General features: G+C 43.4%; 1 protein-coding gene across 16 annotated transcripts in view; it reads left to right on the forward strand.

Annotated features, from left to right (window-relative positions):
* Positions 1–16,483, forward strand: part of NCOR2 (nuclear receptor corepressor 2) — a 601,679-nt gene that overhangs the window by 305,426 nt on the left and 279,770 nt on the right. For all 16 annotated transcript variants that reach the window (XM_075322517.1, XM_075322568.1, XM_075322586.1 and 13 more), the window contains exons 7-9: positions 7,463–7,519; positions 7,699–7,751; positions 7,834–7,900. In XM_075322517.1, the coding sequence (XP_075178632.1) occupies positions 7,463–7,519; positions 7,699–7,751; positions 7,834–7,900 (177 nt within the window). The remainder of the gene's footprint in view (positions 1–7,462; positions 7,520–7,698; positions 7,752–7,833; positions 7,901–16,483) is intronic.

Consider the following 16,483-nt stretch of genomic DNA (forward strand, 5'->3'; position numbering starts at 1 on the left):
ATTACAGGGTTAAATCAAGTTCTCCATTGTTGAACTATATAATGAGCAGATGTTATACTGCATAGAAATATGCAAACTTGTTAATGAGGATGCAACTTCTAAGTATGCTGCAGATTAATTTGTATATGATTTTTGGACCTTTTCATTACACAGTTCTTTAATTCTTCGAGCTTCTTTATAACGAGAAATCATCGGACTAATGATCATTATCCCCATCACTCATGAGGACTGCAAGCGTGTTGAGATTCTGTTGAGTATCTCCTGCTGGGATAGGGAGAGCGGTTCCCACAGCGTCTGCTACACGAAAAGCTGCAGGATCTTATTGCACGATGCCGCCTTTTATTGTGCTCTAAGGTTCATCTAAGGACGCTGGAGGCTGCCTTGTCTCTGCAACATCTGACTCATTGGCGTCTTAAATTTCAGATTATTGGAAGCCTGATACGGGAAAATAATTATGAATGCTGTTAAGGTGCAACATCTGCACAAAAAATATAGTGATCAGATCATGGTAGCCTCCAGAAAAACACATCATTATGTGTATATAATAATATTCTAAATAAAATATCTCATAATAAAGTAAGCACCCATCAAATAATGCGTTTGAGGATCCGCATTCAAAAGTGAATGATTGGCACCCCAATAGTGCGGATTGACAATGTGTATACCTAAGTGGGAAATTCTTATAAATTTCTGCTAATTTTTCAAAAAGAGAAGAAAAAGAATCCAGCTCCTGCAGTAATAGTATATAATGGCATTCCGGACTTCTTATATTATCTTTTTTATTTCAACCATTAAAAAAAAAAAAAAAAAAAAAAGACTTGCCGGGAGCTGGATTCTTTTTCTTCTTGAATACTTCGCCTTTCCGGCTCAGGAACCTCCGTGCACCGCACCCTTGGCTGCATTATCCATCCAAACACTTATGGACTGGTGAGCTGAATGCCCTCTCTTTTCGCCTGCCAATTTTTGCATAGTTTTTCCTGATGTCCTTACAATAAATGGGGGGTGGACAGATCATTGGTGCAACTTATGCAGCCACAAAAGGGCCCAAGAGGTGAGGGGACCCATTTCTACCACCAAAGTCTTTGTAATTGTGCCTTTTGATGAGTTTTTGGGCTTCATAGGGCACATTTACTGCTTTTGAACACGGCCCTTTTCTGTCTATGTTCGACAGTGCAATAAATAGCAATTATAAATGCACATATAACATGTTCTAGGGCTAGAAATGTTTGATCCATGGTCTTATTTGTATGTAATTCTGTTGTGGCCAATATTCTGTGGCATATTGCAGATTAGGGGCTCCATGTCCCTTCTTTCCCGCTTTGTGTAAATTCGGTTTGTGAAGCCTATTCACATCTGGTATGGTACTTTGTTGCAGATTTTTGGTGCGGCCATGCGTTCCCGGTAAGGCGCTGTATTGCTACGGATGACAAATTGCTATAGTGAGATGCATGATGGCGATGTTTCAGACAGTTTTGCAGGGCTCTGCTATCTGCTGTAGAGATAAGATAAGCACATGCTGTTCTTCCTTATGTTCTTAGAAAATTGTCTGCAGTAAATCAAGCCCTTGTTCACAGAGTCGCTTCTTTCTACAGGGTTTCCTTCTTCCGTTCACTTTCCTTTGCAGTTTTCTTTCTTCTCGCTGTGGGTAATAAAAGCTGCAGTAATTGTGTTCTCAGCTCAGACACCGCTATTATAATCTGCGGATAATTCCACCTTCCAGTGCTGGTGTTATTATGAGCATCCTTCTGGATTAGCCACAAGGGCTTCCTCCACAATGTTTGCTTTTCAGTCTGACCTTCTCCATAGGGCCTTGAAGGATGACCTTTAATTGTAGCTATATCCGCCAGAATACATACATTGAGGCTGTTATTACTTAAGGCCGGAGTCAGAGGAAAGCGTTAAGAGCACCTTGGATTTGCTTTATGTTGTCTCGTGCTGAGCTATTGCATCTGCATGTTCTTATTAATCCTCAGTCTAATAACTGGTACCCTGGGGTCCGTTATGATGGAAATATATTTACCGACCAATAGGCTGAGCGTTGAACAATCGGATTTGGCCAAGGCATTAGCTCGATATGTCAGCACAACAAGCAAGGTTATGTTGTCCACCAGAGGAGTTGCTTACTGCAGTGATGGCCATCTGTGGTCATAGCTTCCATGTTTTTGGTGCCTGCAGTGTAGTGCACGCTTAGGCTACTTTCACACATCCGGTTTGAGCACTGCGGCTCAATCCAGCTGTGAAACCTATGTAACGGATGCGGCGAAAACACTGCATCCTTTGCATAAGTTTTTACATGCGGCCCGTCCGGGTTTTTTTCCAGTTGCGGCACGCTACTGAGCATGTGCAGTGGAAGAAACCGCATGCGGAGGCCGGATGCGATTTTTCCCGCATTGCGACGCATCCGGCGTCCATAGGCATGCATTGAAAATGCGCCGCAGCGGACGGATGCGGTGCGATGTGTTTTTTTTTTTTGCCGGAGCAAAAAACGTGCCAGGGAATGTTCCATCCCGCCGTGGCATCGGCTAAATCTGCCGCATGCGGCAAAAACCGGACGTAACGCAAGCCCATGCGGCACAATGCGGCGCCAATGCAAGTCAATGCTGGAAAAAACGAAACCGGCAGCAAAAAAAAACCTTTAATTTTTTCAGCAGAGCGCCGGATTGTGCCGCACTGCTACAGCCGGATGTGTGAAAGTAGCCTTACACTTCACTACCTTTTAGTAATGGATTGGATGTGGACTAACTAGTATGCTACATACAGCACTTCTAAAACGTGCCTATAAATCTTTATCATTAATATAATTCACAAATGGAAACTCGCTTATGAGTGGAACTGGTTATTCTTACACCATAAGCGATCTGTTATAGATAGATAGTATCACAATCCCTTCAGACAATTTTAGGGGTGACCTATCGTAGGGGGGTTACTGGGGCTAAAGCAAATTTTCATCAAAGAGCAGGTCACCAAATCCTAATAGTGTGTATATTCTTAGTATACAACCTATTAGGATTTAGCTCAGCTTGATAATTCAAGCTGTCGACCCGTGACCTATACATATGACACACTGTTAGGATTCATCATATGTAGCATATGGAATCCAAACATTGAGGGAAGTAGGAAGGGAAACCAGTAGGCACATGACCGCCAGTATGCAAATTACATAATTACAGTCATGTGAAACTGGCTCAAATTAGCCAGCAGTGTGGCTTGCTTAATATGCATAGTGTTACATTGCTTGCCAAATATTTGCCCTAGGCTGTGGAAAACCCCTTTAATAAAATGCTATCAATATTGAATTCTCTGATTAAACCCCCGTGCAGTACTCACATTTTGAGTTTAGCAGTCATTCAGGAATTCCCCAAACTTCTCACTTCTGTTGAAAACGTTTTGATAACTGGTTTATTTCCTCTTAATTTTCAGATCACTGGTCTGATACACATCTAATGTTTGTGAGGAAATCGATTCCAAATAATTCAGGCCCCTTTATCTGATGAAAAAACCGCCTATGCATGTCTGCAAATACATTATTTCATCTAACGAGAACCCCTCTAGAAGGCAACTTTTTGGAGAAGACCACATCCCATGTAGATCACATTTTGCTATTATGGATTTTGAATAATTTTATATTGCTCCTTCTTCTTTGAGTGGATTTTACTACATTTAACCTTTTTATTTTAAATTCTTTTTCTAGCTATACCATCTACAGAAAATGAAATAAATTTGATAGTGAGCCTGCCAGAGCCTCCTTGGTTAAAATACTCTATCTGACTATAGTCATTTGGTAATTGTCAGCTAAATGATCATTACTTCTAGTTTTCTTATGGGCAGGTTCTTGTAGTTTGGCTACATCTACATAATGGGCAAATGGGGACACTTATTAATACAGATAAGACCAAATTCTCCTGAGAGAAGCTTTTGGTGAATAGTCTGTCGTCTCCATTCACAATAAATAGTTGTCAGGACGAGCTGAAAACAACGACGATAATGGATTATGCTTTGATGAGCTTGTAAAGACATTTCATTTTTAATATATATATATATATAATATATATAATTTTTAGCCACTCCTAGACTGCCCTTAGGCTACAAATCTCCTAGCAGTCTGCACTGACGTTCTAAAACATCAATGCAGGTTAAATTGCTTGCACAAGCTCATACAGCTGTCGCACACCACTACCCTCCTGATAGAGAAGGCAGTCATAGTTTATTACCACCTCTGCCTTCCTGATAACTGTATCCACAGCGATGAACAAGGTCTTGTGTATACAAATTAGGAAGCGCTGACAGAACATCCTCCTTCAGTCGCAGTGCTCATGCGATCGCTAGTAAAGAACAAGAGCTACTAGGTCCGGTCATCACTGCGATGCAAGCAGGAGGCTAAATTTCCCCTGTAACTGGGGCTAATCAATCAGTCCCAGTTACAGGAAAAATCACGAACCGAAAGATCTTTTAAGATCCTATGGAGGCACAGTATGAGTAAAGGAGTTAAAAAAATAAGTTAATAAAAAAAAAAAAATGTGCCAGTCCATATCACTGTTTCTTGCCCTGCCACTGCCCCTAAAAATATTCGGTACAATATATTAAAAAAAATCTACCAAAAGGGAACGCAATTTCAAATGTTTTAGTAGTCCTTTATGACCGTAATAAACAAATAATTGGAAAAATATAATAATATTTTCCAATATTTTGCATTATATTTTCCTGCGATATCTGTAAATACAAGAGATATAAAATGTAAAAGCTCTGTGTGTCCTGAAAAAAAACAGGCAAAAACTATGACTATCTGTTTTTTTTTTTTTTTTTTTTAATTAGAGAAGTTAAAACTGCATGTACCGTAAACCTAGAAAATGTGCCTTCTCAGCAGGGGGGGGGAAATGGCCTGACCTGAACTAGTTAAGAATCAGACTGGACTGCTATAATAACATTTATCATAGTTTTATTTTAGTTTTAATTTAATTTTTTGTGCTTGTAGTAGTAAATAAAATCCACTAGGTGGCCACCTTACTCTACTATAAAAAGAAATGTTTGCATGAAGACTATAAATTATATGAATGTATTAAATAGCGAACTCCATAAGATATATATGCATTGTCAAACAATATATAAACTGCTGTTTTTTTATTTTTTTATACACTTTTCTCTTGTTTTATGTTAAAAGGTTTTTGCTGTAAATAGTTTCAAACGCTCACATTAATACAGCACAAGCTATTATAGAGCAATGGAGTAGTGTAAATTATGCACTTGGCATAGAAAGTAATGCAATCTGTTTTTTTTGGTTTTTTTTTATTAAAAAACAAATGTTTGTCCCTCGGGTAGCTTTAGATGTAATGGAGCCAATGATGGTTTCTAGCCTGTCGCCCCCCCCCCCCTACCCTCATCTCTTTGCATGCTTGCTAAATTACAGCACAAGAGAGCAGAACGTCAACGCTAATCTGATATCCCTCACCTTGCTCCCACTGTAACCCTGAGAACAGGAGAGGCACTGCAGCTTCATCCCCCTCTTGTCTTACTTTCTCTATCTTAGGCTAAGTTCACACTTCCGTTGTTTTCCATCAGTCACAATCCGTTGTTTTGAGAAACAATTGAATCCTGCAGAGCTTCATTTTTTTTCCCATAGACTTGTATTAACGACGGATTGTGACTGATGGCCTTGTGTTGCATCCGCTATGCAACTGATCAGTCGTGAAATGACTGAGTGTCGGGCGAATGCAATGCAGAATGTAACATTTTTGTAGCGTCAAAAAAAAAAAAAGCACCACGCAGGATTCCGTCGGCCCGTCGGCATCCGTCATAATAATAATAATCTTTATTACCGTCATGGTTATAATTGAAGCCTGGAATCCATCAGAATCCGTTAAATAACTGATTCCGGCAACGGATCCGTTTTTAGCAACAGAGCATGCTCAGAAGTTGACATTCCTTTCTAGTTAGTACAAAATTCTCTCTCTGTCGATGCTGGTCTCTCTCTCTCTCTCTCTCTCTCTCTCTCTCTCTCTCTCTCTCTCTCTGTGTCGGCCCCTCTGTCTGTGTCTCTGAGACAGAGACCGTCTCGGTCTCATCTGCATTTCTCTCCCTCCTTCATACACACCGATCACTGGCGCGGCGCTGCACGGCTGTCACACTCCTCCGGCGGCTTCTCATTATTTTGAAAATGACGGCCGCTCATTATTCCATCTCGTATTCACCGCTTCCCCCACCCACCGGCGCCTATGATTTATTGCAGTTAGACGAATCCCCACGCTGAGTCACAGCTGTCGCACTGCAACCAATCACAGCCGCCGGTGGGCGGGTCTATATCTTAAAGTAAAATAAATAAATAATTTAAAAACCATGTTTGGTCCCCCCCAATTTTGATACCAGCCAAGGTAAAGCCACACGGCTGATGGCTGGTATTCTCAGGATGGGGAGCCCCAAGTTATGGGAATCTGCCACTAAGTCCTAGCTTAGTGATGACAGGTGTCTGAGACACCCCCCCCCCCCTTCCCCCATCACTAAACTGTAGTGGAAGTAAATAAACACAAACATCGAAAAATCCTTTATTTGAAATAAAAGACAAAAAAACCCACCCTCTTTCACCACTTTATTAATCCCCAAATACTCCTCCAGGTCCGACATAATTCACAGGAGGTCCCCCAACGCTTTCAGCTCTGCTACATTGGAAGCTGATCGGAGCGACAGTAGAGCACCGCAACTCGCTGTGAGCTCCACAGAGCAACTGAAGTGAGTCTGCTGTCAGCGGTGACATCACTCAAGTAGTGCCAGTGGGTGTGCTGTCATGATGGGCGCGGTAGTGCCTGCATGTGTGCAGTGATGATGGGGGCGGTAGTGCCTGCGTGTGTGAAGTGATGATGGGGGCGGTAGTCCGTTTTTTTAACGGATCAGTTCCTTCAGTTGTACCACAATCTGCAACGCATCAGCCACAATATTGATTGTGACTGATGCAAAACAACGTAAGTGTGAACTTAGCCTTACTGAGAGTTTTCTTCGGATGGAAGGTTGCAAAATTTTAGGCACATACTGTATGTCGCTAATCAATTCCCATTAGGTATATATATGTGTGTATACAAAATAAATATATTTACAGCATATATATCTATATACATATATTTGTGTGTGTGTGTGTGTGTGTATATAGATATAGATATATATATATATATATATAATATATTTATATTGTGTGTGTATATATTATATAAAATTAGGTAGATAGTGATATATAATTTTTATTTCTTTATTTTGAATTAACAAAAAAAAAAGATACCATGTTGATACTACTTTGGCACATACAGGCGCCCTAATGATGTGTTGGGGGCAGAGATGTTTAATTTTCTTAAGCCAACTGGACTGGTTACAACTTAGGATCACATTATTATTATTATTAATAATAATAATAATAATAATAATAATATTATAACTTCGCCAGGTCTAATTTACTCATTAGCATGATCTGTTTGTGTTGTAGAAAAAGGCAGAGGCAGCTCATCGGATTCTGGAAGGTCTGGGACCTCATGTGGAACTGGTACGTCACATTCATGATACATCGGAACTAAAATGTTTCACGTGTCCCTTATCACAGGTGGGCAGCATCACTGACATCTATGTGTTTACTAAGGATATACGACTCTGTAATCTTCCTCCATGATACATGGAAGCTCTGGTAGATTGTGTTGTGAATACATATATTGATTTTCCTTACAGCCACTATACAACCAGCCGTCAGACACCAAGCAATACCATGAAAATATTAAAATGTAAGTACATCATGCAGTCAATTTGTAAGTTATCTTGTCAAACAATTTTGAAAATTAATGCTTTCTTTTTTTTCTGCTTTAGAAACCAGACAATGCGCAAGAAGCTAATTTTGTATTTTAAAAGACGGAATCATGCCCGCAAGCAATGGGTAAGTTGTGGGAAGTACTGCATGCATCATAGTGCGTCATATTCCACACCTATAGTCAAAATATAAAATTCCATACTTTTTTCTTGTGATCCTGTTTGGAACTAATCCAGCATGTGACAAGTTTCTGAAGCCCCCAGCAATCGGCTGTTACCTCTGTTACAAGCTGACCATTCAATAAATGGTTCACTATATGGCTGTGTCCACCTCCGTAAGAGTCTTTCATCATTCTGGCTTATAGAAAGATAGATAGATCCCATGTGTGAGACCCGCTCTGTGATGTCCATAATCTGTGAGACATCCCCTATAAATGGGTATTCTGATCAAATACATCTATTGCATAATCCATAAATGTCTGCGGATCCTGCCTCTGAAACCCAAAAATGTATTTTTTTCATAATGAGTCCACGACCCCATCTTGGCCATTGAGATGGGCACTGTCAACTGCATTCATGGGGAGAGTGACTAGAGAGGTGGCCGTGTATGTGCACAACTTCATTCATCCACTTCAGACTTAACAAAATTGCATAAGAAGTGAATGGGAAGGGCCTGACACACACGACAACCTCTCCATTTATTCTCCACATGTGCTCAGCTGTCTTTATCGGTTACATAGCCATTGTATAGTGATGTAGGATACATAGAGATGCCGCAGTCTACAATTGGTGAAGGTAGCAGTGGTCAGACCCCAACGTGTCTAACACTAATTATCTAATGTAGATTCTTTAGACAAGGATACCCCTTTAAATGTATGGGTGATAGCAGATCTTATTATAAGTATTCATACAATCATTGTAATATTACAAAATATAAAAGAATATTTCAGAACTAATAAAGTATTCTGTCCCTTTTTCTGGGGATCCTTCTTGTCCTCCATAATAAGTAGATGATCCCGATGCCTTCATTAGCAGCCGTAGTAAACAACAGTATATAATAATAATAATTTTATTCATTTATATAGCGCTATTAATTCCACAGCGCTTTACATACATTGTCAAGTATTAGTGAATTGTAGTAGTGTGCCTATAATTTGGTGGCCTCCATAATTTTTATATGGTGGTACATTATTAGCTTGTGATATACCGGTTGGTGAAGGTCAGAGAGGCTTGGTGACAACCATGAGGTAAATTGGAAAATGTAATAGAAGTGTAATGGGCTTAAGAGTGGAGTTTCCTTTCTATTAGTGCAGTGCACTGATGGTTAAATGAAAAAGCTTATTATCAGGTTGAGGTGCCGACTGTGCAGGGTTTTGGTGCCAGAGGACAGCTTAATGTTTCAAGGCACAAAAGACCAGACGCTGATCCAGCAAAATACAAGGTAGAATTAATTAAAAGTACAGAAGTGTAACGCTCCTTTCTGACTGATCACCACGGCCTACTGAGAACATAAAGGCTTCTTTTATTGTCAGCCAGCTGTATTCAGAAAGCAGAATAAAGATGTAATTGCACTACACAATATAAGGAAACCTATGTCGTTGCCTGAAAGGGAATGTATTTTCTATATTCTAAGGCAAATCAGGTATTTAGTATCTCTATTCTTTCAAATTCCGTTCAGGGAAAGTTAGAGCAGTTACTAATCTGACAATTATTCTACATAATATACTGGACTATTGCAACTCTACTAATCGCTTTCTCAGTTACTAAACTTTTTCTCCTGAGTACGGCAATCAGGTTGATATTTCTGTGCAGCCGCTACACAGATGACTCCACCTTGTGCCAGTTATTGCACTGCTTACTCACCCACTAAAAGCACAACATAAACTTAATTTTCTCACCCACAAAGATTTCCATAGCTTTGCACCATCCTACATCTTCTCCCTTATCTTTGTCTATCACCCTACCCTTTCTCTCCATTCTACAACTGGTCTAAGATTAACGTCCTCCATATTATGAGCTTCCCACTTCTGTCTCCAAGGCTTCTCTCATGCTGTGCTAGTTTTCTGGAATGCACTATCCCAGAAAATCTGAATAATACCTAGCCCACACATTTTTTTAAGTGTATTTTAAAAACGTATCACCTCACTTCACTTATCTAACTCTTCTCTGTTCTTTGTTCCTAAATAATCTTCAGAATGTAGTCCCTCCTATTTATTTCTGTCCACATTTGGTAACTGTACTTGGACAGATATTGGCTGATGATGAATAATGCTAATTATTTGAAATACTTAATTTACTATAATGATGGCTGAATCCTACATAACAAGCACTTTTTTTACCTATTGTCTCCCCTAGTCCTTCTAGTTCAGCAGTTACTGTGGGACTGAAGGCCCTTCTCACAAGCTGATAATCTATGTGTTACTTTGTATTGTCTGTACATGTCCCCGCTCAATTGTACAGTGCTGCAGAATATGTTGTCGCTATTTGAATAAAATTTATTCTTATTAATACATATATACTAAGGCCTCATTTACATATCTGTGTATCACGGTCCGAGTGCAGACTGACTGTCTACAGATCTCCTGACACCCTGATATAAACCGATGATGCGGTCAAGTTTTTGGATTGGATGACCTGCGGCCAGTCAAAGCACGGCAATCTGTTTTATACGTGGTCATCTAAATGAGGTCCAATAGTACAGGGGGTCTGTTTGTAAGTTTTTATACTCCCCTAAACAGGCAAAAGTTGCTCAGAAATATCAACAAAGAAGTAATATTAATGAGATCAAACATAAAAAAAAAAATCTAAACTGTAACAAGCTTTCTAAACTGGAGTGCAACATGAAAATCTGTTTTCCATTTGCATCCATATAAATATAATACAGAATGTCTTGTTCTTCGTGTTCTGCCCTAACATTAAGTTGAGCGTAGAAGGAATATTTTACCATTGATCATACAAAGGTCTTGATGAACTTTGTAAAATGTTGTAAAATGGGTTGTGGATACTGGAAAATCTCGGGAAAAAAATGCAACATTCTTACTGTTAAGGAGGAAAAAGCCATCAGCTATGTACCCGCTGAGGTTTTGAAGCTCCTTAATATTTTAGGAGAAGTAGAATAGAACAAACTCATAAAATACACTGTTATGGCAAATGACGGAGGATAATTATCTCTGGAAACTACCAAATGATTCTCACAAAGCAAATGATATGGCTGCTGTCAGTGCTCAGAGAGGATGTGAAGGCCTGGCGTCGGTCTTCATATATAGCTTGAGCTTTATTGCTTTAGCTCTCGTAACGTAACAGATTTTACTATTATTCTGGCCGCACCGACAGGACATTTCTAACTCAATAGTTTACAAGAACTAAGACCAGTCAAAAACAAGTGTATTCCCAGCAATTGTGAAGGAAGCTGGCAGGAGGCGGATATACAAGAATGAAATCGTCCATGGTTAACTGGGGCATAGGAAAAGATTAAAAACCACTCTGAACTGTACCCATGATATGTTGTTTCATAGTTCTTTGAGGGACTTCTCCCTTAAGGGTAGATTCCCATCAAAGCAGGACCCTGAAGTCTCTGGCATTGTATCAGCTGCCTTGGCTGCTTTTCACTTTGCTGATAAAGAGGATTACATTTTAGATGATGTAGAGTAACATGAGCCGTAGCAGTTTGTGTTCTTCATTTTCGTGGATGCATATTTCTTATCAGCACTGTTTTAGTGCAGCAATGAAAAGTTTGGCAGCCTTTAAAATGCTAAGTAAATCACACAGGGAGGAATGAAAATCCATTTGCCAACTGCTATGGCGTTTTTATTTGAGATTTAAAAGGTAAAAACCTCCTAGTAGCGATCATTACTGTACCAGGTTTTTCTACCATGCTCTGACACACTGACTTGTAAATAAGACGATTCCCCCTCTTCAAATAGACCCCATTATTATGGAATTGTTCCAGAGCCACCACATTGCTCCAGAGATCCTATAGTAGGAGCCTCTGTGCAGTTAGAATTTGGTCCTTTAAGAGTCTAGTGTTTCCTGAAGAAGTACAACCAGCAGCCTCTAGGAATTATAGAATCCAAGGTGTGAATTATCAATGCATTTTACTGACCACAGTAAGATCATTGCTAAACGTCTGAGTGCATTAAGAAAAAAAATCCAAACCGAAAGTGTTGTGGGCAAAGCTTTACAGCTACAATCCCGAAAATTCGAGGAAATTCTGAATTCTCTAAGAATAAGTTCCCACCACAAGTTTATGGTGCGGTTTTCAACTGAGCATTTTACATGCACAACGGACATAGCGTCTTTGTCCATGGGCACATGTTGAGTATTTAATGAGGTTTTTTTACCTCTGTATTTGTAAGCCAAAACCAGGAGTGGAACGATTAAGGAATGCTCCTACTATACGTATTTGCAGCGTTTGAGTACAGTGTGTTTTCGCTGCGTCCAAAACACTGTGTTGTGCAGTACAAGCACAGTGGATGGGATTTATAGAAATCTCCTGCCCACTGTGCTTGTTTTTTCCGCAGCATAAAGTGACCTGCGACTCGGCTTCCTGAGCTGCAGCATGTCAATTTATGCTTGTGGAGACACAAGTGTTTTCAGCAGGTAGACCACAACGAAAGTCCTCAGTGCTCAAATCCCTGATCGTGGACATGGACCATGCGTTTTCCTGCTGAGAACATTCAAGTCTCCAGGATAGAAGACACTGTGTCTAGAACGCAGCATCTCCGGATCATGGGCGCATACCCTTATGGGAAAAGTATGATAGAAACACGGTCATCACTTCTGCATTTTTCACCCACTTCTAATTTTAGCTTAGAAATACTGAGGCAAAAACTCACCAAATGCTCAACGTGTGCACGTGGCCTTATAGTCCCAGCAAAGTGTCTGGGATTTCTCTAAATCTCATGCCTGCTGTAATTTTTTAACTCTGTGGAAACTGACCTGGTGCGTTTTGAAGATCTGCAACATGTCAATGTTCCTGCATGAAATACACCTTTCTTTATCGTTCCTTTGGGAGACCCAGACCTTGGGTGTTTAGCTTCTGCCTCCAGAGGACACACAAAGTACTACACCTAAAAGTGTAGCTCCTCCCTCTGAGCTTATACAACCCCTGGTGAACAAGTCCCAGCCAGTTTATCGCTTTGTGTTCAGGAGGCATACATCCACACATGCATTCTCATATGATTTTTTGCTTTTTGGAAAGAGATTGAAGAAGTGCGGGTCCACGTCTGGACTCCCGGCATGTCCCTTCTCACCCCACTGTGTCGGTGGTGTTGTAAGGTTGATTTCCAAGGCTGGAGCCTTACATGCCGTGCTCCTTCACCATCCCTCCTGGGCTCTGGCTTGAAGTGGGAGCCAGCGCGGTCTCCATGCCTGGCTGGACACCGGTCTCCGTCCACAGCCCTTTAGGACTCTGCTGGACCGGAGCACTCATCCCCAGGGACCTGGCCCTGCGTCTCAGCAGCTAAGTACCTGAGACGTTCATATGTATGGGGGTCCCTGTCCTTTTATTGTATGGGGAGAGTGTGTTTGCTGTATTTATTTTGGCATTTCCGGCGGGTTCTCTGGCTTTCGCCCGAGAACCACGCCGATGGTGCCTGCGTGTCGGCCTCGCTGCTCAAATTTAGGCCCCAGCTTCGCCGGAGGCCTAGTTTCTGTTACCGGCGGCCATTCCCTCGCATGTCACTCATGTAGAGGGACAGGCACGGCTCCTCTCGGCGGCCGTCCTGCACAGCGGAGGGACACTCCCCACTGCTTGTGCGTGACTCCTCCCCTGCAGGTCTCTATGGCCCTCCAGATCCCGCTTTCCTACAGGGACGCCCCCGTCCCGCCCCCTCTCTTCGCTCCGGCGGCCATTTTCTTGGACAGGGTTCACTCTGCGCTGGGCCATCCTGCACTCTGCATCCCTGCTGAGGTGCTGTGCATTGGAGGTCCGGGCTTCGGGATCTGGAGGGCACACAACACCGCTTCCAGCAGTCTGGTAAGCCACAGCCGGTCTCTGGTTGTGGACCTCTGTATATACTCCCTGGGGTTGATTCTCTTTGTAGAAGCTGTCCCCACTCCAGCAGCATGTCTCACACGAGGAGCAAGGCTCCAAAGCTTTATACTGTATGCGCTGCATGTAAGCTCCTGCTGCCTGAACCGAGCACCTATCCACATTGTGATGTCTGCTCTAACTTGGAGGTGCCACAGCCTGGAGCCTCACCCCCAGTGGTCTCTCAGGCTGCTTCTGCACCTGTGGCTGAACCCCCGGCCTGGGTAGAGTCCTTCTCTAGGTCTATCTCCCAGTCGTTTGCTGAGTCCATGGGACTTCTGTCCAGGACTTTGATGAATATACATCAGCCCCCTTCACAGGGTGCCTCTAATGCTCTTGCTAAGGGTCCTTTAGGATCCCTATCATCTGACCTCCGTCCACTGGAGCTCACAGAGGATTCATCATCAGGGCACAGACCCCGTCCTCCTAAGAGGAGCCGCAGGGTTTCCTCTCCCTCCTCATCCCGCGGCTCTGATTCAAGAGCTGACTCGCAAGATGAGGAGGATGCCTTTACAGGGGGCTCGGAGGCTAACTCCATGTGCCCCATTGATCTTTCCAAGGGTGACTCAGATCTTAGTGACTTGATTGCTTCCATTAATTCTGTACTGGATCTCAATCCGCCAGTATCAGAGGAGCAACCCTCTCTGGCAGAAAAGCACCAGTTTACCTCGCCTAAGAGAGTAAAGAGTGTGTTCTTTAACCACTCCAGTTTTCAGACCGCTGTGACCAAACCCAGGGCCTGTCCTGACAAACGCTTCCCAAAGCGTGGTTCTGATGACCGTTTTCCCTTTCCACCTGAGGTGGTCAAGGAGTGAGCTCACTCACCAAAGGTAGACCCTCCGGTGTCTAGGCTCTCAGCCCGGACCGTTGTGTCGGTGGCTGATTGCACTTCCCTTAAGGATTCCACTGACCGTCAGATTGACCTTCTGGCCAAATCCTTGTATGAAGCGGCGGGGGCCGCGTTTTCCCCAACTTTTGCAGTAGTGTGGGCTCTCAAAGCCATCTCTGCTTCTCTAGGGGAGATGCATTCCCTCACCAGGGAGTCTATGCCCGAGATGGTTGCCTTAACTTCTCAAGCTTCAGCTTTTTCATCTTATGCCATGTCTGCCATGCTAGAGGCTTCTCACCGCACTGTGGTGGCTTCGGCTAATTCCCTCGTTATCCGCAGGATCTTGTGGCTTCGAGAGTGGAAGGCAGATGCTTCTTCAAAGAAGTACCTTGCTGGGCTCCGTTTTGCTGGTTCCCGGCTGTTCGGTGAACAGCTGGATGAAATTATTAAAGAAGCTACTGGCGGGAAGAGTACTTCCATGCCACAAACCAAGACCAGGAAACCTGCCCAGGGTAGGACTCAGTCGAGGTTTCGTTCCTTTCGTTCCTCCAACTGGTCGTCCTCTAAGCCTTCCGCCTCGTCCGCTAACTCAGCCAAGGATCAGAAATCCAACTGGCGCCCAAAAGCGCGTCCGCAGAAGACCGCAGGAGGTTCTGCCACTAAGGCAGCCTCCTCGTGACTCTCTGCCCGCTCCAGCAACGTCCTTAGTTGGTGGCAGGCTCTCCCACTTTGGCGACGCTTGGTTTCAACAAGTCTCCGATCAGTGGGTGAGAGATATCATCTCTCACGGCTACAGGATAGAATTCTCTTGCAGCCCGCCAAACAGATTTTTTCTCTCAACTCCCCCCTGCTCCAAGGCCGCCGCCTTCTCACAGGCCGTGGCAGCCTTGCAGGCCAACGGAGTAATTGTACCAGTTCCCGCCCGGGAACGGTTCAGAGGTTTTTACTCAAACCTCTTCCTAGTTCCCAAAAAGGATGGTACCTTCCGGCCCATCCTGGATCTCAAGCTTCTCAACAAGCATGTTCGGGTGCGGCACTTTCGCATGGAGTCTCTGCGATCAGTCATTGCCTCAATGACCCAAGGGGATTTCCTGGCGTCCATCGACATCAGAGATGCCTATCTACATGTGCCAATTGCAGTTTCACACCAGCGTTGGCTACGTTTTGCAATAGGAGAAGATCATTTCCAATTCGTGGCTCTCCCCTTCGGGTTAGCCACGGCCCCTCGGGTATTCACCAAGGTCATGGCAGCAGTGATTGCGGTTCTGCACCTCCAGGGGTTGGCAGTGCACCCTTACCTGGACGACCTTCTAGTCAAGGCTCCATCCAGCGCAGACTGTCAGCGGAGTGTCTCGCTCACTCTCGCCACTCTAGCCCAATTCGGGTGGCTTGTCAATCTTCCCAAATCCACTCTGACTCCGACCCAGAGTCTCACGTACCTAGGGATGCAGTTCGAGACTTTGCCGGCACTTGTGAAGTTGCCCTTAAACAAACAGCTGTCACTCCAGTTGGCGGTGCGCTCTCTCCTGAGGCCCCGCCGTTATACCCTCAGGCGTCTGATGCAGGTGCTGGGTAAAATGGTGGCGTCCATGGAGGCTGTTCCCTTTGCCCAGTTCCATCTGCGCCCCCTGCAGCTTGACATTCTCCGCTGTTGGGACAAGCGGCCTTCCTCCTTACACAAGTTAGTGACTCTGTCGCCACGGACCTGGAGCTCTCTTCAGTGGTGGCTTCGGCCCCTCTCCCTGTCCCAAGGGCGCTCCTTCCTGGCCCCGTCCTGGGTGATTCTCACCACGGATGCCAATCTATCCGGCTGGGGAGCGGTATGTCTCCACCACAGAGCACAGGGCACT

Source organism: Anomaloglossus baeobatrachus, chromosome 1, assembly GCF_048569485.1.
Source record: "Anomaloglossus baeobatrachus isolate aAnoBae1 chromosome 1, aAnoBae1.hap1, whole genome shotgun sequence".
Classification (NCBI taxonomy): domain Eukaryota; kingdom Metazoa; phylum Chordata; class Amphibia; order Anura; family Aromobatidae; genus Anomaloglossus; species Anomaloglossus baeobatrachus.